The sequence below is a fragment of the Chlorocebus sabaeus genome, chromosome 15, assembly GCF_047675955.1.
Source record: "Chlorocebus sabaeus isolate Y175 chromosome 15, mChlSab1.0.hap1, whole genome shotgun sequence".
NCBI classification, from domain to species: Eukaryota; Metazoa; Chordata; class Mammalia; order Primates; family Cercopithecidae; genus Chlorocebus; species Chlorocebus sabaeus.
In genome coordinates, this window is record NC_132918.1 from 34,260,474 (window position 1) to 34,286,255 (window position 25,782).

Consider the following 25,782-nt stretch of genomic DNA (forward strand, 5'->3'; position numbering starts at 1 on the left):
AATAAGGTCTTCTGGTAAGAAGTTCCTGATTATGAACAATAAAAAGCTGGTTAGAGCTGGGATTATTCTTAATAAGGTTTGAGACCTTAACAACATCTTTATGAAAGATAATATTCTTTATGAACAAGGGGCTAAAGAAAACTCTGTACCTTGCTAAGCTTAAGAAAGCTATTTTATATCCTGGAGAAAGGAATTTCCTGGGCTCTGAGCTAGTTAATAACTTTCAAACTAGCTTGGTTCTCTTCCCCACGTAAAAACACCTAAAGGACGCTTGAATCTGCAAAGTAAATTTACTATTAGACAATCTCAATGCTAAGATTTTTCATCCTACATCTTTTTCACTAACCAATTTGCATTCTCCCCCATCTTCCACAAGAGATCTGTTTTACTGGGTTATCTGTCTAACTGTAGTCCTTGCCATTATTCAGTATTTAACTGCTCCTTTGAAGAAACCTTACTTTAAATGGGGTTTGTCTTCAGCATGTAGATGTACCACTTTTGGAAAGCCACTGGTAGTCTACTCTCTTGGAATTTCACACAACTTTTAACACTTTCAACAGGCTTTGTGAATTTCTTACATTTGTAGAGCTCATTTTAATTATTAATTTATATTGGAACAGTTCTCTGATGATTCTCCAATATCATTACTATTATTTTTACTATTTATATTAGTTTTCTATTGCAGCTATTACAAATTATAACTTAGCAACTTTAAACAACACAAATTTATACTTACAGTTACAACACAAATTTATACTTACAGTTCTGCAGGTCAGAGTCCCAAAATCACGGTGTTGGCAGGGCTGCATTAATTCTGGAAGCTCTAGGGAAGAAGGTGTTTTCTTACGTTTTCTAGCTCCTAAAGGCCATCTGCATTCCTTGGCTCATGGTGTCAACCTCCATCTTCAAAGTCAGCAGTGCAGAGCATCTTTCCAACTCTGACTTGTCTTATAAGGACCCTTGTGATTACACTAGGCTCACTAGAAGATAACCTACCTCAGGAGTCGGGATTCCTAATCAATAGTGCTTTTTTTGCCATATAAGGTTACATATTGACAGGTTCTTGGGATTAGGACTTGGACACTTTTGTGGGCCATTATTCGGCCTACCACAGTACTTACTATTCCTTCTGCTGCTGCTACTACTGCTATTCTTATTACCACTCATTAAAATTTGATTGTATATCAAGAGCCAGGCACTCTTCTGCTTTACATTCTTTATCTCAGCCCACAAGCCACATACTCAAATTGTGCAAATAACTTCCTTGGGCAGGCTTGTGACTAAGCCATTGCTTTGTGATAAGTAAATGACACTAATTTATCACAAAATTGAGTTCCCCTAACAATGACTCACAAAATCTGCATTCCCACTCTTGTCTAGCACTGACTTGTATGGGCCTATGTTATCAACAATTATAAATAAGACTACAAACTTGTAGCTTAGAAAAATAAAGTCATAAATCTATAGTAATGGATAGAAACTGGCATTTAGAAATCCAGCTGCATTTATGAGTGGTTGGAACTAATGCTTATATATACTGGGTTCAATTAGCTTAGATCACTGAGACTAATGCTAATTAGACTCATGATTGCTACTCCTACAGGGAATAGTTAATTACACCCAGTTTAGAAACTATGACTTAACTCTTGACCAAAATACTATAAAATGCACGACCTTCAAGTAAGACCTTTGTCTAATGCCCCAAATCTATCACTGCTGTTCAAAAAACAATTTATAAACTGATGGTTGCACAATAATTTCTTATTCTTATTGAAGAGTACTATATTATCATGTGCTGTGTAGCACCTGTTTAGTGTACTCTTGCGACTCAGATCTGTTAAATGAGATCCTCAATACACTGTGATACACTTTGAAGAGCAGCTCTGATGTATCTAACATGAGGCCCACCAAATAGACAATTCGGCACCTAAGACTTGCTAAGCATTAAAAGGGTTAGAGGCTCTTGAACTGGGTTGAACCTATTAGCTATCTGATTTAAGGCTATTTTAAGGTTGGATATAATTAAGGACATGCACCTAGTTACAAAAGGAAATTATTGAAACATTAATAAATAGTCTAGCCCAGTGGCTCTAGCCTGTTAACGATGAACACCAGCAGCACATGGGAATTATCATAAGGAACCGTTAATCCATTTAAGCATCAAATATGCCTATAGACTAAGTATATCCTGCATATCAAACTTAGATATATACATTTGTGATGAGTAATCCAAGTTTGATTAAAAAAAAAATCATTGAATTCCTGGTAGCTTTTGGTCATTCTGCATTTTATAAATCATTAGGCAATTAATAATTACTATGATAATCGATGAGATTGACATATTTAAAATGGCTGGGCACTGCTCCTCTAGCTTGAAGAATTTGGCAAGTGTTCATGAAACACTTCTACCACACAAATACTTCCATTCATGTAAGAGTAAAGCTTCAAAAGAGCTGCCATCTGACAGTTCTATACAGGAGTTAAGTCTTCCAAAAGACATGTGAAGAAGTGAGTCAAGCAATAAAATAAGACCAACTAATTAATGCTGATGAAACCTTTCAAAAGCATCTTTTTCTTTCTATAACAATAACTTACAAGTAACTAAGATTAGAAAGTTAAAGAAGGTAAAAAGCAGTTTAATTTCTTCAACTTGGCTGTAATAAGAGTACTCAAATCAATAAACTAGATGGGACTGTTTTTAAAACTATCTTTTAATGGAAAATGTATCTGGCTTTTAATTTGTAAGTACATGCTGTAAGTTGTTTGTATAGCACTTTACAAAAAAAATTTGCAATGTAGGGTTTTAAAGTTAGACAGTCTCATCATTTATAGTCATTTTAAAAAGTCAAAGACGAGAAAGATGAGAAAATTAACCATGTGGAAGGTTAAGTGATTTGTTCAAGGCTGTATAGTTTAGTTACAATAGAAGAGCTTAAGTTATTTTTTTTAAACCACATGGTAATAGCAACAACATATGTAGTATGGATTAGATTCTAGAAAAGTACTACGTAGGATTTTCTAAAATGTGTTTTGACTGTTAGATTCAAACTAAGGAAATCTAGAAACATTTGCAGTAATCTTATTTTCCTTAAATGAAGGAGGAAAAAACCTCTCATTTAAACTGACAGTATGGTATTGGGTTTCTATTTAGTCAATCTTGGCTCACTGCACCTCTGCATCCTGGGCTCAAGCCTCAGCCTCCTGAGTAGCTGGGACCACAGGCACACATCACTGCACCCGGCTAGTTTCTCTATTTCTGTAGAGACAGGGTTTTGCCATGCTGCCCAGGCTAGTCTCAAACTCCTGCAATCCGCCTCAAGCAATCCGCCTGCCTCAGCCTCCAAAACATGTATACATACGTAACAAACCTGCACATTGTGTACACGTACCCTAGGACTTAAAGTATAATAAAAAAAAAATGATGGGATTATAGGCATGAACCACTATGCCTGGCGATACAATTCCTTTTTATATTTCCTTCACACCCAGTGAAGGGGACAACCTGCTTATGTTTTTCTCTGCAGCTATCTGCTGATACAGATTGAGTTTCCCTTACGGGAAACACTTGGGACTAGAAGTGTTTCGGATTTCAGGTTTTTAAGTATTTGTGTATTTCCCAGTTGAACATTCCTAATCTGAAAATCCAGAATCTGATATGTTTCAATGAGCATTGTCTTTCAGTATCATGTTGATGCTCAAAAAGTTTTCGAGGCCGGGTGCAGTGGCTCACACCTGTAATCCCAGCACTTTGGGAGGCCAAGGTGGGCAGATCACCTGAGGGTCAGGAGTTGGGCTAACATGATGAAACCCTGTCTCTACTAAAAAAAAAAAAAAAAAAATTAGCCAGGCATAGAGGCGGTTGCCTTAATCCCAGCTACTCATGAGGCTGAGGCAGGAGAATCTCTTGAGCCTGGGAGGTGGAGTTGCAGTGAGCCAAGATCGCACCACTGCACTCCAGCCTCGTGACAGAGCGAGACTCTGTCTCAAAACAAACAAACAAACAAAAACTTGTCCATTTTCTCCAAGTATTACCTGCAAAATAAAATATTGACTCTTCTCTTGTGAATAATAGTGGACTGCTAGATAATGTACTTTCTGCATATTCCCACTGCAGAAAAGTTTAAGCTGCAAGTTCTGGTTAGGTCTGTTCATTCAGTCACTCAATCATACATTTAACCAACCAATCAATGTTTACAGATCACCAACTATGTATTAATCCAGTGATCTTAAATGGAACCAAAACACAACAAATTTTTAAAGAATTACCATAAGTTTTATTTTTGCTTAGTTTTATTAAAAAAATAAATATGTCATAAAGCTTTCTTTTTCCTTAGGGAGAAAAGAAGGAACAAGTCTCATAAAACCAAATAAGCAATGGTAAGGTGTCTTAACTTGAAAAAGATTAGGAGTCACTGGTTTACAAGTTATAATTGAATGAAAGAACTGTAACAGCCACGGTTGGCCATTTCATGCCAATGGCAGCAAACAACAGGATTAACTAGGGCAAAATAAATAACTGTGTGGAAGCCCTGATAAGTGCTTAATAAACAGACTGATTCACTGAGACATCAGTACAGATACATCTTGCTTAAACAATACAAGTTCCTGAAAAGTTTTGTGTAAATGATATAACCACAAACATACCAGGAGAGATTGGTAACTGAAAGAATTCCATGGTGAATCCTTTTGTGAATGACTACTTTCACTTTTGTAAATCCAGGTATTTGCTTTTTATAAGGAGTATACCTAGTTGCTACCTCTCTGAACTGAGGAAACAGCATATTCACCAAACATTGTGCTCCAGCTGGGCCACCGGCACAATTTCCAAGTTTGTGTTTCTGTTAAGTAAGTAGTGTAAGTAAGGTAGTCAGCCAGGGAACCCAGCTCTATCTGACAAAGCAGGTGTAGGAGTGGAACTGCCATCTACCAATAATTCCAGCAAATACTTTTGCTAATATACTTTGTGCAAAACACAATAATAACCTTAGCAATTCGGCTGTAGATGTACTTCCTTTTTCTAAAACTTTCAGTCACAAGCGAGGTCTAGAACCCCAAAAGAAAGTAATACTTCTAATCCTGAAGACTGCCTTTAACCGAATTAGCTGTCCAACTCCTTCAAATTGGAACGGATGATAGTGAAAGAGACTGAGTTTTCCGAAGTTGAAGTTTAACAACACAAAAATCACATTTCATATCACTAGTTAGTGAAAAATTTTGCTGGTGACAAACATTTTTCAAATGGTTTTTTGTTGTTTTAACTTCCTCTAAACAGAACTCTGAATTCTGGGGCAAACTCTGCAGAAGTTAAAGTCACTGATGTTCTCTGATTGGCTGATACATTTTAGTACTACCGATAGAAATAAAAATTTCTTTCTACCCACCAGAATTTCATGAACTTATACCAAAGCAGTGATGCTTTGGACAGGGAATATGCATGGTAGTACTAGTTCCTGTAAGTTTTATCAAATGTAAATAAATAAATAGAATCCTCACATGGCTCACAGCCTCCATTCCATTTGGTCAAACTTCTATCAGGCCCAAGCCACATTTAAATTAGGCTGTTCAGTTTTTCAATTTAATGCTCCTAATAACATTGCTGTCTATATGTACAAGTGTGAATGAAAAGAGTGTGTAATCTGTAGTCTTTTCCACACTGAGTACACTAATAATTAGTATATAAAGAGTAAGTGGTCATTTTAAAACTTGTATTTTTTTTTTAAAAAAAACATTTTCTAGCACTTAAAAAAATGGGTCTGAAAAGTGCCCTATTAATGTCCAATGCTGTTCCCCACCCAGTCCCACCCATTCAAAACCTGCTACAAATGCTGGATTGAGTTCATATCAAATAATTTAGCAGTACCAAGATTTTTCAAATGGAAACAGTGTTACTGACTTCTTCATATTGGATAACAAAATAAGGGTAACTCTGGTCATCATTAAAAATGACAAAAATCTGAGGCTCAAAGAAATTATCCACACAAGAGTCATAAAGGTCACTGGTGACACTGCCAGGATTGACTGGAGGGGGCCTTCTCATGCCATGACTGCCCATTGTGTATCTGCCCGTCAGCACTTTGGCCAGAAACATGAAATGGACTCCTTTGGAGGACTTCTTAGAAAAGTTATGAGAGTAGCTTGCCTTCTTTGCAAAATAACTGCCTTGTCCAAACATTGTAGCATGCTTTCCACAGACTCGAGGGTCAAAGTTGTGTTTGCAGATTCCATCTACCACATCCTGGGATGTTCCATGAAATAAATGTCTCTCATTTATTATCCTGTCACGGCCAAACATTTTCCTGTTCATATATTCCTTTTTCCTAATGGAAAGGACAGACAGGGAATTCAGAAGGATGAAATACAGGTCAATTTAACAGGCATGATGTAGTCATAAACTTCTCTTTATGGTTTTAATGAGTAGGAAATATTAAACTAGTTATCAAGGGCAAAATGCCATCAAAGATCCCATTAAAAGTGGAAACTTATCTTTCCACTGTAGAAAAGCCCTTTTCCTTCTTTCTCCACCAATCATTCACTTGCTTTCTCTTTCATCTTAAATCTATTAAGAGTTCTCATATGTTTTCCTTCCTCCGGATGCCCTCCTTGCCTAATTCCTCCAATCTGAGGGTCTCTTAGATTCTGAGATTCCTGAAATCTAAATGTATTCCTTCCCTTTGTACTACATTAGTTTGTTGACTTGAGAGGCACCACAGTAAAGTGATTAAGAGCAAGGCCTCTGGTGCCAGACTGCCTGGGTTCAAATTCCAGCACCGTATCATAATAGCTGCATGACCTGCAGCAAGTAAGCTTTCTGTGACTCAGTTTCTTCTTCTCTGTAAAATGTAAACTGTAATAATCCTACTTATGGCTGTTACGAGGATTATATGTCAGTTAATACACAGAAAATATGAACATAAATGCTGGGCAAATGTTTACTATTATGTTCCTCATTTGACATTAGCTACAATAAAGCTCTCTTGAACTTCATACATTTGACTCACCTTTTATATTTCTCCCAAAGAAACTGGTTTTGGACTCTCAATATCTGCAAAATTCTGTATTTAAACTCAGGCACAGTCTTATGAAAAAGATTGTAAATGATCCGATAACTTTTATCCTCTGCAGAAACAGGCACTTGGATGAAGTCCTGAGATGGATGCATATAAACCCAAGTTTCAGGGTAAAAGTTTGCTGAAGTGACCCCATCTGGGCAGATGATTTGTGATGAGGAAGTTGCTTCAAGAGGTGGAGGAGCTTGTGTGGGAACCCCACCAAGTGTCCTAAAATGGAGAGGAAGAAACATCAATGTAAAACATTAAGAAATAAGTACGCCTCACATTATAGTGCTCTATATCAGTGTCTACTTAATATTATAATCTGTATAGCTTAAGTGCTTATTTAAAAAATAAAAAATGCTATCTATTTAATAATTAAAAAAAGGCTTACAGCAAACACTGCCTGTACATGAATAACCTATTATTAGCCTTCTCTGGGCCTCCTTCCTGTGGAGAAAATTCTGGAATGTATAGCTACAAGGCAAACAAGAGCCAATTCACAAATACCTTTACTTTTGAATCTTAGACTCCTCTTTATTACCTATAGCTAAAGAAACTTTGTTATATGTTTTCTTCCAAATGTGCTGATACTAAGCAGAAAAGATTTCATTACCAAAGGATGTGTGGGTGGGAGACAAAGTAAGGCATGAAGCAAGGAGGGAGCTTATAGGGAGAAAAAAAAAGCTACTTTAATTTCTGTATAAAAACAAACAAAAATTATGGAACAGGATCTGAATGTTGATGAATATTTGACATTTGCTTCATTTTCCAAGATCACATATAGAAACAAAACCACCAATACTATTCAACTTTTACAGCTTTGAGTGTGCTTAAGATGGAGCTAATCACTATAAACTCTAGACACCAGAATGCATATCCGTGAGCCTTTAAATTCATGTCTTTATTTTGAACAATGATTTTAGATAAGCAGCAGCTTTGGTAAGTTACTTATTCCTGCCTAGTTAAATGCTTAAATTTAAATCATATTTCTTGGCCATTTTTGAAAAGGAGAAAAAGAGAAGAAGTAGAGAGCGAGGAAATCCTGACCCTGAGACCTAGTTCAGGGCCAGGTGCTATAACACTCCATTGGCACATACTGGTCACAAGGAAGTAATAATGTGTGCCAAAATGGATTAGGAAACTGAAATTTTCGTAAGAGCTTTGTGACACAGAGACTACAGCTTTGTATGTCTCATCTCCAAAGAGCATAGCTGACCATCTCTCTCATCATAATCATAGCCAATTAATACTATGTGCCAGTCATTTTTACATACAATGTCACTAATTGTCACAATAACTCTGTAAGATGACTTGGTTATCCCCACTTTTCAAATGAAGAAACTGAGGTTTAGAGAGATTAAATAATTTGCCCAAGTACAGCTAGCAAAGAGCAAAGACAGAATTTGAATCTAGGCCAGGCCCATCTAGACAGTTTCTAATCTCATACTCTTTTCAGTTCCATATGTTTCACAATTTATATTTTTTTCTTTCTTAAAAACAAGGCTAGAAAGTGATCAACAGGATACTAGGATTCCAACCTAGTTTTGCCTGACACCACCACCACCACATTATCATCATCACCACACAGTCTTTTAAGAGATGACTTTCAAGAAGCTAAAAGTTACGGAAGCATGACTGCCATCTCTAACCCTCACCTTCTAAAAGTGACTGTGCCTTTAATTTAATGTGCCTCAAAGTCTCTTGGTGAAACAGAGAGTCCTGGATGGGTGGATCCAGGGCTTACTGAATCTCCAAGGTGCTTTTAAGTACAGGGACAGATTTAAAGTGCTGCTGGTTTATCCAAACTTCACAATGAAAGGCACAACAGTTCTTGTCCTCTGCAGCATTTTCTCAGAGCCCACACAGATTCCTTTGGATCCTCAGTACTGATACATTTTTCTGGTACAATGGTACATTTTTCACTGGTACACTTTCCTGGAGAGAGGCCTCACTGCTTTAATCAGATTCTCAAATATCTGTAACTCCTTAAAAAGCCATCACTATTCTGGAGGAATGGCGGGGAAGCAAAGAATATAAGCCCCTTATTTTTATTTAATAGCTCTTCCCTCTATCTAGCTTTGCAAACCAAAGGGTAAGTCCCCAGCCCACCAGGTTTTCTATTATTATCAGTGGTTGAAGTTACCAACACAGTCTTCTGGTTTGAAGGAGAAAGGTAAGATTCTCTGCAAACACTCTTCCCTAGAGGTTTCAGACTGTCAGCCTGTACAGCAAACCTAGCTGTGACAACAGAAGAGATTCTGCCCCTTTTCTTTCTGATATCACTACTATGGACCCGTTCCATAAAATGAAAGCTTCAAATACAGCTTTTTCTTTTTTTGGGGGGGGATGGAGGTCTGTTATTACTAACATATGCTTGAAAATGAGCCGAGATAAATAAATCCTATCCATTCTAACATATTGAACTGGACTATGTATATGCTTAACATCCATTCCAACCCATAAATGCTTACTTGTAATAAGCCAACATCCTAACTTGCCTAAAACATAAAAATGCATATACACATCTGTCTGATGGGCTTCAACACTCTAGTTGCCATGGGTTAAAAAATATATTTCAAGCAATTACAAATGTGCCTTTATTTTCTGAGAATGATGAGTTTGTATTCACCTCATGGGTATTCCAAAGATATACTGCATGTTTCACAGACTGACACTAGCCTTCTCTAGAGAGGCAAAGTCAAAGGGAATTGAGCTTCTACACAAGGATCTCTGAAGAATGAGATTTCAGAATCCAAAGTCACCTTTTATTATCTCCCTCCTTCCCCTTACCATTTTGAAAGATGTTTACTAAATCAATTTCAGCGATGAAATACACATTAATTCATTTTATCCTTTTGAGGGGGGTATTAAAGAAACTGTGCCAGGCATTCTCATGACCATGAGGTGACTGCATGGGATACATGTTCTTTCAGCTGAAAGCACTGAACCCCCAAACCTCTAAGCTTTGTTTGCTTATGCAGTCTCAATTCAAGTATTCTAAGATTATTAAAGAATAAACTCCTGTTTATCAGCCCCATTAAAAAGCAAGAGAAACCTTTTAAAAACAGCTGAATTTGTAGAAAATTCATTAAGTCAACCTCCTACCCCACTCCTTCCACTCTTAGACACTGATTCCCTGAGAATTGTGGCCTCTTTAACACCTATGTTTTTTTGTTGGTTTTTTTTTTTTTTTTTTTGACCCTTTGCATTTAAAAACACTTAAAAACAAAAACGTCATGCCTGTAATCCCAGCTACTTGGGAGGCTGAGGCAGGAGGACTGCTTGAGGACAGGAGTTCAAGACCAGCCTCAGCAACATAGTGAGATCTTGTCTCTACCAAAGAAAAAAAAGAAAAAAATAGCTGGGGATGGCAGCATCTACCTGTAAGTCCCAGCTACTTGGGAGGCTAAAGCAGCAGGATCACTTGAACCCAAGAGTTCAAGGTTACAGTGAGCTATGATGACCATACCACTGTACTCCACCCTGGGCGACAGAGGAAATTCTGTCTCTAAAAAAGTTTTAAAGATTTAACAAAACAAAAACCACTTAAAAAAGAAACTTTCTCCTTGGCTAAGAACATAGCCTCTGGAATCTACTTCTAAAATATGCTTTTTGGAACCAATTCCCCTCATCTTTCTCCCGACTAGGTCCTTCAGCCCCACGTTCTAGGGTAGATAGGATCACTGCATTTACCCATCCCACCCTGGTAGACTGGCTATTTCTCTGCTCTTTTCTCATTAAAGTTTATCTACCTAATATTTCTTTGATTTGCTGATCTCTTACTTTATATCTGATTATCAGTTTTAGAAAGATTAAAATAGAAAATTTTTAAAAGAAAAAAGAAAATAAAGAGTAACTATTTTTGTTCTCCTGTAAGCCTATATTATGAATATATTACTACCTAGTAGATATTGAGGGTTCTATTCCAGACCACTGCAATAAAGCAAATATTGCAATAGAGTAACACAATTTTTTAGTATCCCAGTGCATATAAAAGTTATGTTTACACTATATCACAGTCTATTTAGTACATAATAGCATTAGTTCTTTAAAAAAAGAATATTTATACCTTACTTTTAAAATACTTCATTTTAACAATCATCTGAGCCTTTGGTGAGTTGTAGTAATTTTACTGGTGGGAGGGTCTTGCCTTGATGATGGCCTGACTAATCAGGGTGGTGGTTGCTGAAGGTTGAGGTGGCAGTGGAAATTTATTAAAACAAGACAATGAAATTTGCCACATCAATTAACCCTTCATTTCATGAAAGATTTCTCTATTGCATGCAGTACCATCTGAAAGCATTTTACCCACAGAACTTCTTTCAAAATTGTAGTAAATCCTCCCAAACTTTGTTGCTGCTTTATCAACTAAGTTGATGTAATATTCTAAACCCTTTATGATTTCAAAAATCTTTACAGCATCTTCACCGGTAGATTCAATATCAAGAAACCACTTTCTTTGCTCATCCAAAAGAAGCAACTCCTCACGCATCCAAGTTTTATCACGACATAGTAGCAATTCAGTCACATCTTCAGGCTACACTTCTAATTCTACTTCTCTTGTTATTGCCACCACATGTGCAGTGACTTCCTCCACTGAAGTCTTGAACCCTTCAAAATCATCCAGGTGAGCTGAAATAAACTTCTTCCAAATTTCTGTTAATGTTGGTATGTTGACCCCCTCCCATGAATCACAATGCTCTTAATGGCATCTAAAATGGTAAATCCTTCCCTAAAGTTTTCCAATTTACTTTGTCCAGATCCATTAAAGGAATCACTACGTATGGCAGCTATAGCATTACAAAATATACTGTTAAAATAGGAGGTCTTGAAAGTCAGAATGACTCCTTGATAAGTGGGCTGCAGAATGGATGTTGTATAGCAGGCATGAAAACACTAATCTCCCATACATCTCCATTAGAGCTCTTGGGTAACCAGGTACATTGTCAATGAGCAGTAATAGTTGGAAATAAATCTTTTTTTCTTGAGCAGGTCTCAATAGTGGGCTTAAAATATTCAGTAAACCATGCTATAAACAGATGTGCTGTCATCCAGGCTTTGTTTTTCCATTTATAGAACACAGGCAGAGTAGATTTAGCGTAATTCTTAAGGGCCCTAGGCTTCAACTTAAAGTCACCAGCTGCATTAGCCCTTGACAAGAGTCAGGCCTGTCCTTTAAAGCCAAGCATCGACATCTCTCTAACTATGACGTCCTAGATGGCATCTTCTTCTAATATAAGTTTGTTTCGTCTACATTGAAAATCTCTTTAGTTTAGCCACCGTCATCAATGATATCAGCTAGATTTCTGGATAACTTGCTACAGCTTCTACATCAACACTCCCTGCTTCACCTTGTACTTTTATGTTGCAGAGATGGGCTCTTAAACCTCATGAACCAACCTCTGCTAGGTTTAAACTTTTCTTCTGCAGCTTCCTCACCTCTCTCGGCCTTGAAAGAACTGAAAAAAGTTATGGCCTTACTCTGGATTAGGCTTTGGCTTAAGGGAATGTTGTGGCTGGTTTGATCTTTTATCCAGACCACTAAAACTTTCTCTATATTAGCAAGAAGGCTGTTTTACTTTCTTATAATTTGTGTGCTTACTACAGTAGCACTTTTAATTTCCTTCAAGAACTTTTCCTTTGTATTCACAACTTGGCTAATGTTAAGGCATAAGAGGCCTAGCTTTTGGTTTATCTCAGCTTTCGACATGCCTTCCCCACTAAGCTTAATCATTTCTGGCTTTTGACTTAAAGTTAGAGATGTATAACTCTTCCTATCACTTGAACACTTTGCTGTTTTATGCGGGTGCTGTTCCAGGCACCCCAAAACAACTGTAACGTAAAGATCACTAGTCAGATCACCATAACAGATACAATAGTAATGAAAAGTTGAAATATCCCAAGAATATCCAAAATGTGATTCAGAGGCACAAAATGAGCACATGCTGTTGAAAATATAGCACTAACATACTTGCTTGACCTAGGGCTGCCACAGACCTTCGATTTGTAAAAAACGCAATGATCTGTGAAGTACAATACAGCGAAGCACCATAAAACAAGATATGCCTGTATAATGAAGGTATATTTGTGGCATTAATTGTATTGCTGCTTATCTTTATAGTTCATACATTTACAAAACAAGCCTAAGTTTCAAAAAAAATAAATAAAAAAGGAGGGCATCCATAATTACTTATCTTGAGATCAAAACAGATGCATTTTCACCATTCACTAAAACTTTCCAACAATGCAGAACTTGCATTCTTAACCTCACACAGAAGTTGTATCTTGCTTGATTGGCTCAGCATGCCAAGCTGCTGGTCTCACTAATGAGTTCTACTATCTCACCAGGAGGACAATATATTCTTAACTATTGGACACTGACACTATCTCCAGCTGTGCTAGTAAAATCACAGAAATGGCATTTTTACTAGTTCTAATTTTTTAAGAAACCCTACAAGGTAAAATTTTTCAAACTGGCACTTAGAAGAAAGAATACACTTAACCCAATTCAATATGTATTTCTAAAATAAGTCTTACTACAAGTTTCTTTTGGATACTGATCATTTCAGGAATTTTTATTTGTATTTTGTTTTTACTGTTCCCCTTGCAATCAATCACAGGATTAGAATCACTAAGATTCTGTCATAACAACTTAGGGAAAACAGTTTGAGCTAGAATAAAAACAGTAGGAATATAAAAATGGTATCTTTACCTCAAAGATCAGCACAAAAAAACAACCATTATGCTAGACCTCTAAAGTTCATAAAACCAAGTAAACCTATATCATTTTCAAAATCCGTCTCTAAAAATAGTATATCTGACTAGGGTAGATAATGATTTCCCTAGAGATACTAATTTTCAAAGGTGGGCATGCAAATGGTAATGTGCCTCACCTTTTGGTATCTATAAAGATATGCCACTGGGTTGTCTGAAGACGAAAGGAAGAAACGACACTTGGAAAAATGGAAGAAAAGCTCACCTACAATTCAGAAGGGTGAGTTCAGTCCTAACCTTATATTAAGAAAGCTGTATTCTCAGTACGACAAGTAATTTTAGTGAGTATCACAAGAAGAGGTGGCTTACCTAGCAAATGAGAGTGTACCTTATTTGAAAAGATGAATTTTTCCCATTCAAATTCACTCAAGTAAAAGGAAATCAAGAAATCACCTTGTAGGACTCTCCTCACTTAACCTGGAAGTTTGGCTAAGTTGTCCTGTAACACAGAAGGGTCTCATCTTGAAAGTAGTTTCATGGAAGGAAAAAATCTTCCATAAAGGAGGTGAATGCAAGTTCTGTGCCTCATTCCAGACACAATGATATTTAGTTGTGGAAAAACATTAACTCTAAAAAATCCAGTAAGATACTCATTCTTTTAGTGTAACTGGGTTTATTGTAGCTTATTTGCACTCCATTTATTGAGGAATTAAAATCCAAAGAATAATCTGAAATTTCACATTCTAGGGGTACTAACCAAGGTAGACTCTTAATTTAAGGTATTTTTTCTCTCTAGTATTCAGGAGTGCATTTACATAAAATGAAAGTAAAGATTGAGACTTTATACTCAACACTTACTGTAAATATGGAAGCAGTATAAAACAGGAGCGGAAGAGGGGTCTCTTTTTTATTTCTCTCCTGAAGAATGAATTGTGGAGGATGTAGTGGTTATTCCACATCATAAATCGAACCTCTTTCAGACCCCGAGAGTTGGCTTCTTCAATCAATCGAATGACAGACTATGGAGGAGAAAACAGAAGATAACAAAAAAAAAAAGGAAAGTTAATAATCATGGTTAAAAATGAAAATTTAACCAAAGGCAAAAGTTAACCTCACAGGAATTTCAATAAAGTACAGTGAATCTAATTAACTTCCTTTATATGCTAAGAATTTTTTTTTTCCTTCCAAGTATGTAGGGCCCAGGGAACTATTTTATTTTATTTTGAGCCTTAATAATTTTATGGAGAGTTTTCGTTCATATTTCTTAAGGGAGTTTTCAAAACAGGAACTAAAGATAGTGATGTTGGCCAGTCCCAGTGGCTCACACCTGTGAGAGGCCTGTGAGCCACTCCCAACACTTTGGGAGGCAGAGGAAGGAGGACTGTTTGAGGTCAGGAGTTCAACACAAGACTGGGCAACATGGCAAGATCCTGTCTCCACAAAAAAAAAAAAAAAAAAAAAATTAGTTGAGTATGGTGACATGCACCTGTAGTCCCAGCTATTTGGGAGGCTGAGGCAGGAGCACTGTTTGAGCTCAGGAGTTCAAGATTATAGTGAGCTATGATTGTGCCACTGTACTCCAACTGGGCAACAGAGCAAGAGCCTATCTCAAAATAAATAAATAAATAAATAAATAAATAAATAAATAAAATTTGAAAAGGTGGTGGTATATAAAGTTCAAGTTCTAAACCCAAAAAACTTCTCAGAGGAAAAACACAGGAACAGTCTGAGTATTCTGAGAGTACATTTTAAACAGCCTTGTATTCTATTTGGAAGGTAGATAACTAGTGATTACCAAGTATTCTGAGAGTATTTTTTTTTTTTTTTGAGATGGAGTCTCGCTCTGTTGCCCAGGCTGGAGTGCAGTGGCGCGATCTCGGCTCACTGCAATCCCTGCCTCCCAGGTTCATGCCATTCTCCTGCCTCAGCCTCCCAAGTAGCTGGGACTACAGCTACCAGCCACCACGCCCAGCCAATTTTTTGTATTTTTAGTGGAGATGGGGTTTCACCGTGTTAGCCAGGATGGTCTCGATTTCCTGACCTCGTGATCCACTGCCTCGGCCTCCCAAAGTGCTGGGATTACAGGTATGAGCCACCACACCCGGCCGTATTCTGAGAGTACATTTTAAACAGCCTTGTATTCTCTTTGGAAGGCAGATACTAGTGATTACTTAAGCTTACTTAGTTTAATATTGTGTTTTACAATAATTAACATACAAGGTTTTCTTCTTTTGCTATTGTCTTTAAAAATAAAAGTAAGGTAGATAAGTTGTTCCCCCCTTTTGTAATGCTGGAAATGAACTTAAATTGAAAAAGATCTTTGGAATGTGAAATTAATCTCTAAAGTCCATCTGAGGATGTTTAAACGACTCACAATTGTCATTCAGAAGCAAAGTAAACCATCATCATTTTAAAACCTTGCTTTGAGACTGAAGGGCTATTATCACTGTCTCAGACTAAGGATGCAAGTGCACATAGGAGAAAATTGTAAATAACTGATTTCTCTGACCACAGCTCAATAAACATTTCCAAGTACTTCTTCCAGAGACATGAGCGATTGTTTCCATTGGGCTTCTAAAATGCTAAGTGTAACACTTGATCCAATCTCCACAAGCCCAGGAGCCAGATATAATCAAAAGTTATACCAATTCTCATCTCGTGAAAATTACTCCATAGGTGGCAACAGGTCAAAGTATTTCATCTCTATAATGTAAGATTCTGTGGAAAGCATTTTATTTATCTGATAATAGTGGTATGTTATCTTTGGATTTCAAATTAATGGAAAGAAATACATTTTAAGAAAAAGAGAAAAGTTTTCTTGTATCATTGACACTCATAAGCTGTTTGATTATATGCATAGTTCTGCCTAGTCATTGTTGTAAAGAAAGAATAAAAGAATAGAGGAAGAAAAAATAAATAAATTTGAAAAATGTACTTGTTAACAAAGAACCTGTAAATACCTCAGGATACTCTCTCCATCCAAAGTGGTCCCTACAGAAGAATTTCCAGACTGTGTGGTAAATAGAGTTGACATTGCTAGAGGGTGGTGTGGACAGCCTTCGTAGTTGGTCAAATTCAGTTGTTTCATACAAGTTCATGGCATTCAAATCTGCCCAAAATTCTTGTCCTCTAAAAAACAAACAAACAAAAAAACCCCAAAAACCTGTTAATACATTTGTAAAACAAAAATATCCAAAAATCTCATTGGACATTAAAAATATATAGCATAGCCTGTTGGTAGAATTTTCTAAACTTGCTTTACTTGGAGTAAAAGCATATTTATTGCTGGTTGTTTCCACAGCATCCATTTCCTACATGCCCTTTCTAATCAAGACCAAAATTTCTAGGCCATGGAATTACAGTAAGATTGATTTAACCGCACAGAACCACTGGCCTAACCCAATCAAAATAAGCCCACCCTCCACTCTACGGTGGGCTGGCCTCAGCCAATCAGGGAGTCAGTTTTACTATGAAGCTATGTAGAAACTAAACATAGACAAAAGAAAATTTCTCTTGAAGCTTGACCTTTTTTTCAGAGGCCATCCGTTTACTTGAGCCAATATAGGAATACACAGTATTGCCTGATCAAAGACAATAAAAGAAGGGAAAAATAAAATGAATCCAGATAAAGCCAGTACTAATCCAACCAACATCAATATTATCTTTTATCCTGTGGGCTGAAAAATGTTGGCAAAACATGAAGAAAAAAAATAGTTTGGATTATTATGAGGTTTAGCTTTGAGAATATTTTGGTCATCTTATTATCTGGTCTACTGCTGCTGAATCATTACTTTACAAATGTCTCCATACTGCTGGAGGGGAAGTCCCACTATATGAATCAGACTCATTTAATAATTTATAAAAGGTAGACCAATAAAAACATTTGTGTTTCCTCTTTTATGGAACTTCATTACAGTTGGAAACATTTGAACCATTATTTCAAATAACTGGCATAATGGTCATTGTATTCTTTCTTTTCTCTTTTTTGTGTATGTTTGAAAGTTACTATAAGAAAATATAAAAAATTAAATATATGGTAACAGCATAGATATTGTAGCATAGTCTACCACAGATTTCTAAATGGATGTCTACAACACAAGAAATACTCTAGATCTAGTGGCATTCAGAAAGTACATGTGAAGTCTAGTTGCTGAAACAGATTTTCCCAATAATTAACTTATTTCCTTACTGTGAATTAGGATTTTGAAAAGGATATTAAACTTGATCTACAGTTGTGCCATTGCACTCCAGCCTGGGCAAAAAGAGTGAAACTCTGTCTAAAAAAAAAAATTGATCTATGGGTTTTGTTAGCTAGCACATTTTCCAAAATCTGCTCTTGGAATACTTGTTTCAAAAACTATTAACAGGTATTCTGTGCACAAAAGATTCTGCAGTCAAATATTTGAAAAACTGATTATGCAAATACTTGCCGTTCTCCATCCCAATGTTCACAATTTCTGAATCAGGTTCTACACTGAAAAAAACACTCAATCATATAACCGATGATGCCAAAAAGTATGGAACTTATAAAAAGCAGTATACTCCTTTAAAATTCCTAAAGATCTTGCCAATAAACCCCAAACTTCTTGCTTAGTAAGAGTACTAACTAGTTGGATGTGGTCTCAAAAACAACATATAGTTTTAATTAAGCATGAAATAAGACAATATAATGTAGTTTAAAATAATATTTGGCCACTGTTTTAAAATGATTTATGGTAAATAGGAATATTTAATTCAAACAGAAAAATGTTTCTGGGAAATCCTAAAAAGTGAAACAAACAGACAAAACAAAACAAAAAAACAAAAAAGTCCTGAAAACTGGAACTCCCATGCCTAAATTAAACATCATATCAAGTTGCCTTAAGCAATTTTCATTAACTTCAGGAGAATCTGATGTTATGATTGGGAAGTGAGATAAAAAACTTTCTCCCTGTTAAGACTGTTTCAAGTTTCTAAACATATTTTTCCTGCTTTAAGCTTATCGCCCAGCAACTGTTCCCAATTATGAGTCACAAATCCTCAGTATTTCCTTTAAGGAGTTCTTAGAACAGCAGTCATTATGTTAACATGCATTATAATATAAACAGCCAATGCTTTTTGCTGTTTAGTGTCAGATTTTATTCTGGACATCACTCTAGCAGTTTCTGTTTAAGCCTGTATTACTGAGACTTCATAGATAATGATTTGCATGAGAAAGACATCTACAACTGCAGCTTTTGCTACATTCTTGTGCATGTCAGTCCTTTGGGCATTATGAAGTTTCTACGACAAATCCTAATTTACTATAATCAACTGTTCTTTGGATTGATGTATCAAAGTACTGTTATAGCTCTATTTGATTTTCAATATGCTTTTTCTAAACTTGACAGAGACAAAATCACAAATTTGAAAAACATTAAATTATCTTTTTGTGAGATTAATTTTACCACCTGCTCTCCCTTAAACAGGGAATGCTTTAAAAATCTAAAGCCAAGAGGTTTTTTCCTCCATAATCTGCATCAGCATAAATATGTGCAATATGGATGCCAAATGTTCAACAGCCACCACATTCTTCTTTACCAAACTATTGTTTCCTATTATCAGAAAGCAGTTACGAGTCATCTATATGTGATAATCGCGATGGTGGGCTCTACTGGGCAATACACAAAGAATTAAACAGATGTAGTCCCTGTCTTCTACGAATGTTAAGAAAGGAATAACTAACAAAATGTAGCCAAAGAAGCAGTACATCAGCCTGCCTAAATTCATCAGTGGCAAGTACATTTAGGAAATAAGAGACAAAGAATAAACATGCAGCAATATGGAAGAGGAAGGAGGTGGTTATTGGCATCCAGTAATGGATACAGGTCAGGAAAATTAAGAGGTTTTACTTTATCAATCCAAGATAGCTTTCTGCAAGAAAAAGAATCTTAGGAGCAGTTTAAATAACAGGAAATATCACTAGTAAGTAAAGAGCTGTGTGTAAGAACAAGGAAAAAGAGGTCTCCAAGCACTTTGCTTCTTGAAAGACAAGTGGAGACAGGATTGGTATAAGTAGCTGGAAAAGGAGACCTTCTAAACAGGGGTATCTGAGAGATGAGGAAATGGGAACCTGTAAATTCCTATAAGGGGATAAAACAAGCGATGTGAGAGACTTCAGGCAATGAACTGAGGATGCTTAAGTCCAGGGTGTCAGAGCCTTAAGATATAAGGTTAGGAATTTAAAGTATTGAGCAGATAAGTTAGAATCAAAGAAGTAATTACAGGATGTTGGAAACTGAGCAAGAGAGCCAGTGCTAGAGATTGAGGGTGTCTTTGTAAAAGCAAGGTGCAATAATCCTTGTGGATGAAAACTCCATCTGGCCTAAAGGCATCTCTGAGGGATGGCCAAAAAAGAGTATGAGTGATAGCCACTCTACAGGAGGATTTATATCTTGCTATTTGTATCACATGGCTAAATCCATCAGTATTCTTTTATCTAAGATACAGCCCTATCATGAACCAGAAAAAAACAAAACCTTGTGAACAGACTGCTGATTTTTGCTATTAAGGAAAGAATGAAATTGAACCGCTGAAATATTAACAATTCTGTTTTTGCATGTCTCACCAACACACCACCACACATCCCACTATAAGAATCCATATACAACACTAATTTAAAATGCTGAAAAGGACGCCCATTCTCATAATTTAGATGCTTTGTAACAATGGTTCTCCTCTTATTCAACAAATATCTACACATACCAATTAAGCCAACATTTTCCGACATACATTACCAATGCACAGAGCACCAACACCCACACTAAGTCAGAAAGTATGCCACACACATTTCTTTAACAAGTATACTAATATCTTAGTATTTAAGATCCTGAAGAGAAAGTAAAAAGGACCTATGACATGAATAATAAACAGAGTTGGAATGCAAACCAAAACTAAAAAAGAAAAAGATGCTAAATGAAATAGAAAATAGTAAGAACACAACTTCTTTCTCAGATAAATAGCTCTTGGGTTTATGCATTTGGGAGCTCAGTAAAGAGTGTAACCATTTTAGGCAGTTTCTCTATTTATAAAGTGTTTATAACCAAGAAGAAAATGAGACCAAAAAAAAGCAAAGTAACTTAAAGTAGACACATTAATTTGGTACTGGGCTCTGCTTTGGCCATAAAAAAATGAAAAAGGCAAAATGACACAGAGCACCAATCGAGTGGGAAATGTGGCACAAAGGTGATCAGAAGCAGATGGCCTACCTCTGCTGGGAAAGGTGTCAAGAAAGGTGGTCAACGGAGTTGTCCCAGAGTAGATAAAATGTGAGCAAGGTCCAGCTACCAGGCAAACAATGGGAGGCAGGACACCACATGCAGAGTGACTCCATGTGTAGAAGCTAACCAAACAAGGCATACAAGAATAGTGTGCAAGAGGCACACCCAGTTCATGTGGGAGGTTAGAGTATATGTATCTATGAGAAATAAGGGATAAAACTGGACTGGATAAGTTGGCTTGGGCCAGATAATGAAGAGCTTTGTTTACTATGTTAAGTTGTTAGGTCGATTCTATGGGCAGTAGGAAACACCAGTGAATTTTCAACAAAGTCCAGACTTGCCTTTATAAAGGTCACTCCAATTGTAGTGGTATAGAAGAATGATTTACTTATTTATTTTTGGCAGTGGATAGAGAAAACCATTCATCTGCTAAATATTAGGATATTTATCAATATTATTCTATGAACAATCATCCCTAGTTATTAAAACTGCACATAAGACATATGATGAAAGAGGACTAAGGAGGCAATGTAGGAATGATTTGAAGTATTTAAGAGTTAGAATTTAACTGCATGAAGGATAATTACATGTGGGGCAGAAGAGAGTGAAATGACAGTAGGATGTGTCCCATGTTTGTGGTCTGGGTGGTTGGATAACGGTGCTATTAATGAGACAAATTACAAGACATACAGTAGGTTTAAGTGGCAAGGTGATAGAAATAAAACATAGAAATCAGACTTTGGCATAGGTTGATTAAATACAAAGTTTTCTGAACCCTACTCTGCACAGTTTTAACCAGATCGGTAAGACTTCAGAACCGTGGCTTCCTGCCTGTAAGAGTTAACTGGTTTCTACAAGGATAAGCCTGTGACCTCAAACTAATTAACACATACCTTAATCAGCTAGACTCACCATATACAACTAGCAGTGCCCTTTTATTATTATGATGTAAAGTGAAAATACCTCCCAAAACGGAGTGTCATAATGATAGAAGGATAAAGATTAAATGCAATGTGGAGAGTACTGAGGTTCTGCTACTGGCTTGAGACAGGCATGACAGATGGGATATGTTTGCCGCTGCTAAAGAATTTCACAGGCGAACAAAACATAGCTGGCTTTTGATACCTGGCTTTGATATTTCCAGGACTCACTTAGCAATGCAGGAATATCTGGAAGCTTATATCCCTTCAAGTATTTTACAAGGTAATGAGAATCAAAGCCATGGCATACACAATACCAACACATTTTGTGAAAACAGTGTCGTTATTAAACTTCAGAAAACTATGTATTTGTAATTTGCTTCTTTAGAAGCAAAACTGTCATTTATTCTGTCGCTAATTAAGATTTTTGCTAACACTGCCTCAAATAAGTAGCAGAGGACTGTTGTGGGGGGCGGCAATAAAACTTATTCATAAATGCTTACGTCCAAAGCAACATCTTTTAATACTCACCAGAGGTTAAATTTTTCTTTCCCTTTTTTGTTGGAGATAGGGTCACCTTCTGTTACCTAGGCCGGAGTGCAGTAGTGCCATCTAGGCTCACTGCCACCTTGAACTCTCTTGCTTAAACTACCCTCCCACCTCAGCATCCCCAGTAGCTGTGACTATAGGCACGCTCCACCACACTCGGCTAATTTTTGTATTTTTCTGTAGAGATGGGGTTTTGCCGTGTTGCCCGGGCTGGTCTCAAGCAATCCTTCTGCCTCAGCCTTCCAAAATGTTAAGATTACAGGTGTAAGCCACCGCACCCAGCCTCAGAATTTAAAATTCTATACTTAATTACCACACTATGACACTGTAAAACTGTTAACATAAAACTCAGATCATGGATTTATCTAAATACCTCAAAAGATTTTTGGGTAGGTAAAAGTGTTCCCCACCTTAAGATACAATGTATTTCTCGGGATCAGTTCTTGAAGAAGTGATCATGAGGCAAAATTCTATGTTGCTGCTCCCTTGGTACCTCCTGAGACATCTCGGAAATTCCTGCTTCCAAGAAGGCAGCAAGTTAGTGGGAAGGATGCTGTCTAAAATCACATTTATCTGTGTGCCAAACCTCATGTCTGATTCATAAATTGTTAGACATCTGTAGTCTTAAAAGTCATTCTAGAAGTGAACCCAGTGAAATGAAAAAGAAAGGATAAGAGATAGAAGAGAGGCAGGTAAGTTTCCTAAATGAAAAAAGATAATCTGTTTTTAAACTTTTTAATTATACATTTTCCAAAAGCATGCGGAGAACTAAACAAACATAACACAGCTTATTCTCAAAACACACTGATACTAAGACACGGCCATTTGCATACATCTAGATGTCTGCTAAACCCCTAATAAATAATACCACACAATGAAGTCCACCGGCCCCAACGCAACCACTAAAAGCAAATTACAATATCTACTTAAGGAAAAGAACCTACTAAAAATTGTTATGCTGGCTTTTTTTGTTGTTTGTTTTCTATTACAAAACTACAGATCAAAGCAAAGAACATAAAAAGACTTTCCAATAAAATGTGGATAAGTCTAAAATCTTTCATAAATAAAAATTACACTTATAAGATCAGAAGATCTCATTGCCATCTATTTATGGTAGTGTGGGATTAAATTTTGCACCATGAAGGTACCAGAAATGTCATACAGTCTTAACTTTTATTCAAGTTCAGTCACATGTCCTAAGATCACAGAAGGCACTGTAAGTGAGACAGACTTCTCAACCATGGCCTGATGAGAAAGTGAAACTTCATTTTTGTAAGAACAGCTGGGATAGAAGGCACAGGTTAGTTTTTAAAAGTTGGTAGCATGCCTTATACTACCTTATATTATGCAATCACTGATTTTTATAAAGAAGAGTAGCTATCCCCTCTATTAAGAAAAATATTTTTAAAACTGAAAGGTTTCTATCTAATCTCAAAGTAAACAATAAAAAATGTCTCCCATGTATTCGAGGCACAAATAGTGGTTAATTCAATTTTTTGAATATAGAATTTGACATCCCTTAAAAAGGAATAAAATAGATGTGTTTATAATTTTTTCTACATAAATATAATACTACATGTAAATGATAAAATTACTTAAAAATAAGTTGCTTTCAAATATCTCAATTCAGCACTCATTTACACATAAATACTAGTTATAGTTATCATAAAAATATTTTCTAATAATGCCTAGTAAGATATAAACCATTAGCTTAATTTATTTCTGCTTTGACTTTTAAATTACAAATGATTCCCATAAAAAGGTTTTTATTCAGAATTTTCTATTATTTAGCTTTGGCTTTTTCCCCAATTAGTCCAGATGAACTAACTGATCAATGAAAGAATCAGAAATATACTCGTTGGTGAGTTACTATGTATTTGATGCTAATAACCCAGAGATGAGTAAACAGCTTTCAGGAGACTAGAGATTTGAATGCATACAAGCAAACTATATATAGAGAATTCATCACTCTGATAGTTCTTTAAACAAATTGCTGGAGAAAAAGACTTCCTATAGAAAAGACAAAGAGTCTTTCTATTGTCTAGGTTTTATAAGCTATAACAAAACCTTCAACATAGTCTTAAATTGGTAACTTTTTCTGAGGGAGTTGGATTCTACAAAGCCAAGTTTCTGTGATAGATTCAATTTTATCAGTTAAGAGAGTAGAAATTATTTCTGAGTAACAAATTTGTAAAACACTTTACATAATGCTTCTGATGTCTGCCAGCATTTGGATAATCCAAATGTCAGAAAGCAAGCAAGCAAAGGTCCTTCTGTTTCACATACTTTGCCCTGACTCTGTTGGGGATGTCTTTCTTTTATTAGGATGAGTAATTAAACCTTAGAAGGCAAACCCAGTGTTTGGGTTTAAAATTATCCTGTGCTAATTTTTACTCTCTAAATGCCTGGAAATGAAAGAGTTAAGCCAGGTGACAGTCAGAAACCAAAGACCAACCACAGCAGGAAATTATTTAGAGTATTTTGTGCCGTTTGCCCTCTCTATACCTTGATCAGCTGCAGGAACTGTGAAGATCACAGGGTGCATGCAAGATTCTGAAAGCACATGCACTACTGCAAGCAAAGTTCACCCTTTGATCCCCACCCTTGCCATTCAAGTGCTGGTGAAAAATTAGACCAAAGATGACCATCCAAACTCTTTGGCTATGTCATATAAGTGGGACAATTTAAGAATTCTCCAAATTAGTTCAAAAAGAAAAAAAAAGCTAATGTAATAAAGAGAAATTCTTTTAAGTGTAGCCTAAACATCTTTTCTAATCATTACAAGAAATACTATGTTTCAACATAAGATTATTCACAAATCCTTCCTAAAATCAGAGGCAATAGCACCAAAACAGAGGACTTCAATTTGCATAAAGAATACAAATTTACTGAACTCTTCCTCAGACAACTTAGTCATGGGCGATTCTCAACACACTCCTTACACAACTTTTTGTGGTACACACACTCGAAAGTCACTGGTTTCTGTAGAAGGTGAAAAGGAATAGCTGCTCTAGCATTCTCACTCTTGTAAGAACTTATCCTTTCATTGTGATGACCATGTAAAGGTTCTTTACTTGTCCAGTGGGTGTTACCAGTAAGTAAACAGCATAGAGCAGAGAAAGATCTAGGAGACAGATACATTTTGTTGTGTGGAAACCCAAATAGGAATGCTTAGTTAACTCTCTTCTATGCTTGCCTTAGTAACAGTAACTAGCTAAGTCAGCAAGGAAAATTGGAAGTTTCACAAATGACAATTAGAAGTTTATTAATGTCATCAACTTCTAAAATTTGAGTTCCTAATCACAGAAT

General features: G+C 36.3%; 1 protein-coding gene across 1 annotated transcript in view; it reads right to left on the reverse strand.

The window, feature by feature from the left end:
* Nucleotides 1–5,830: 5,830 nt before the first annotated feature.
* TIPARP (TCDD inducible poly(ADP-ribose) polymerase) overlaps nucleotides 5,831–25,782 on the reverse strand; it is a 30,474-nt gene continuing 10,522 nt past the window's right edge. The window contains exons 3-6 of the mRNA XM_008008616.3: nucleotides 16,727–16,895; nucleotides 14,625–14,785; nucleotides 6,999–7,277; nucleotides 5,831–6,317 (exon numbers count right to left, since the gene is read on the reverse strand). Of these exons, the coding sequence (XP_008006807.1) occupies nucleotides 5,870–6,317; nucleotides 6,999–7,277; nucleotides 14,625–14,785; nucleotides 16,727–16,895 (1,057 nt within the window). The 3' untranslated portion in view covers nucleotides 5,831–5,869. The remainder of the gene's footprint in view (nucleotides 6,318–6,998; nucleotides 7,278–14,624; nucleotides 14,786–16,726; nucleotides 16,896–25,782) is intronic.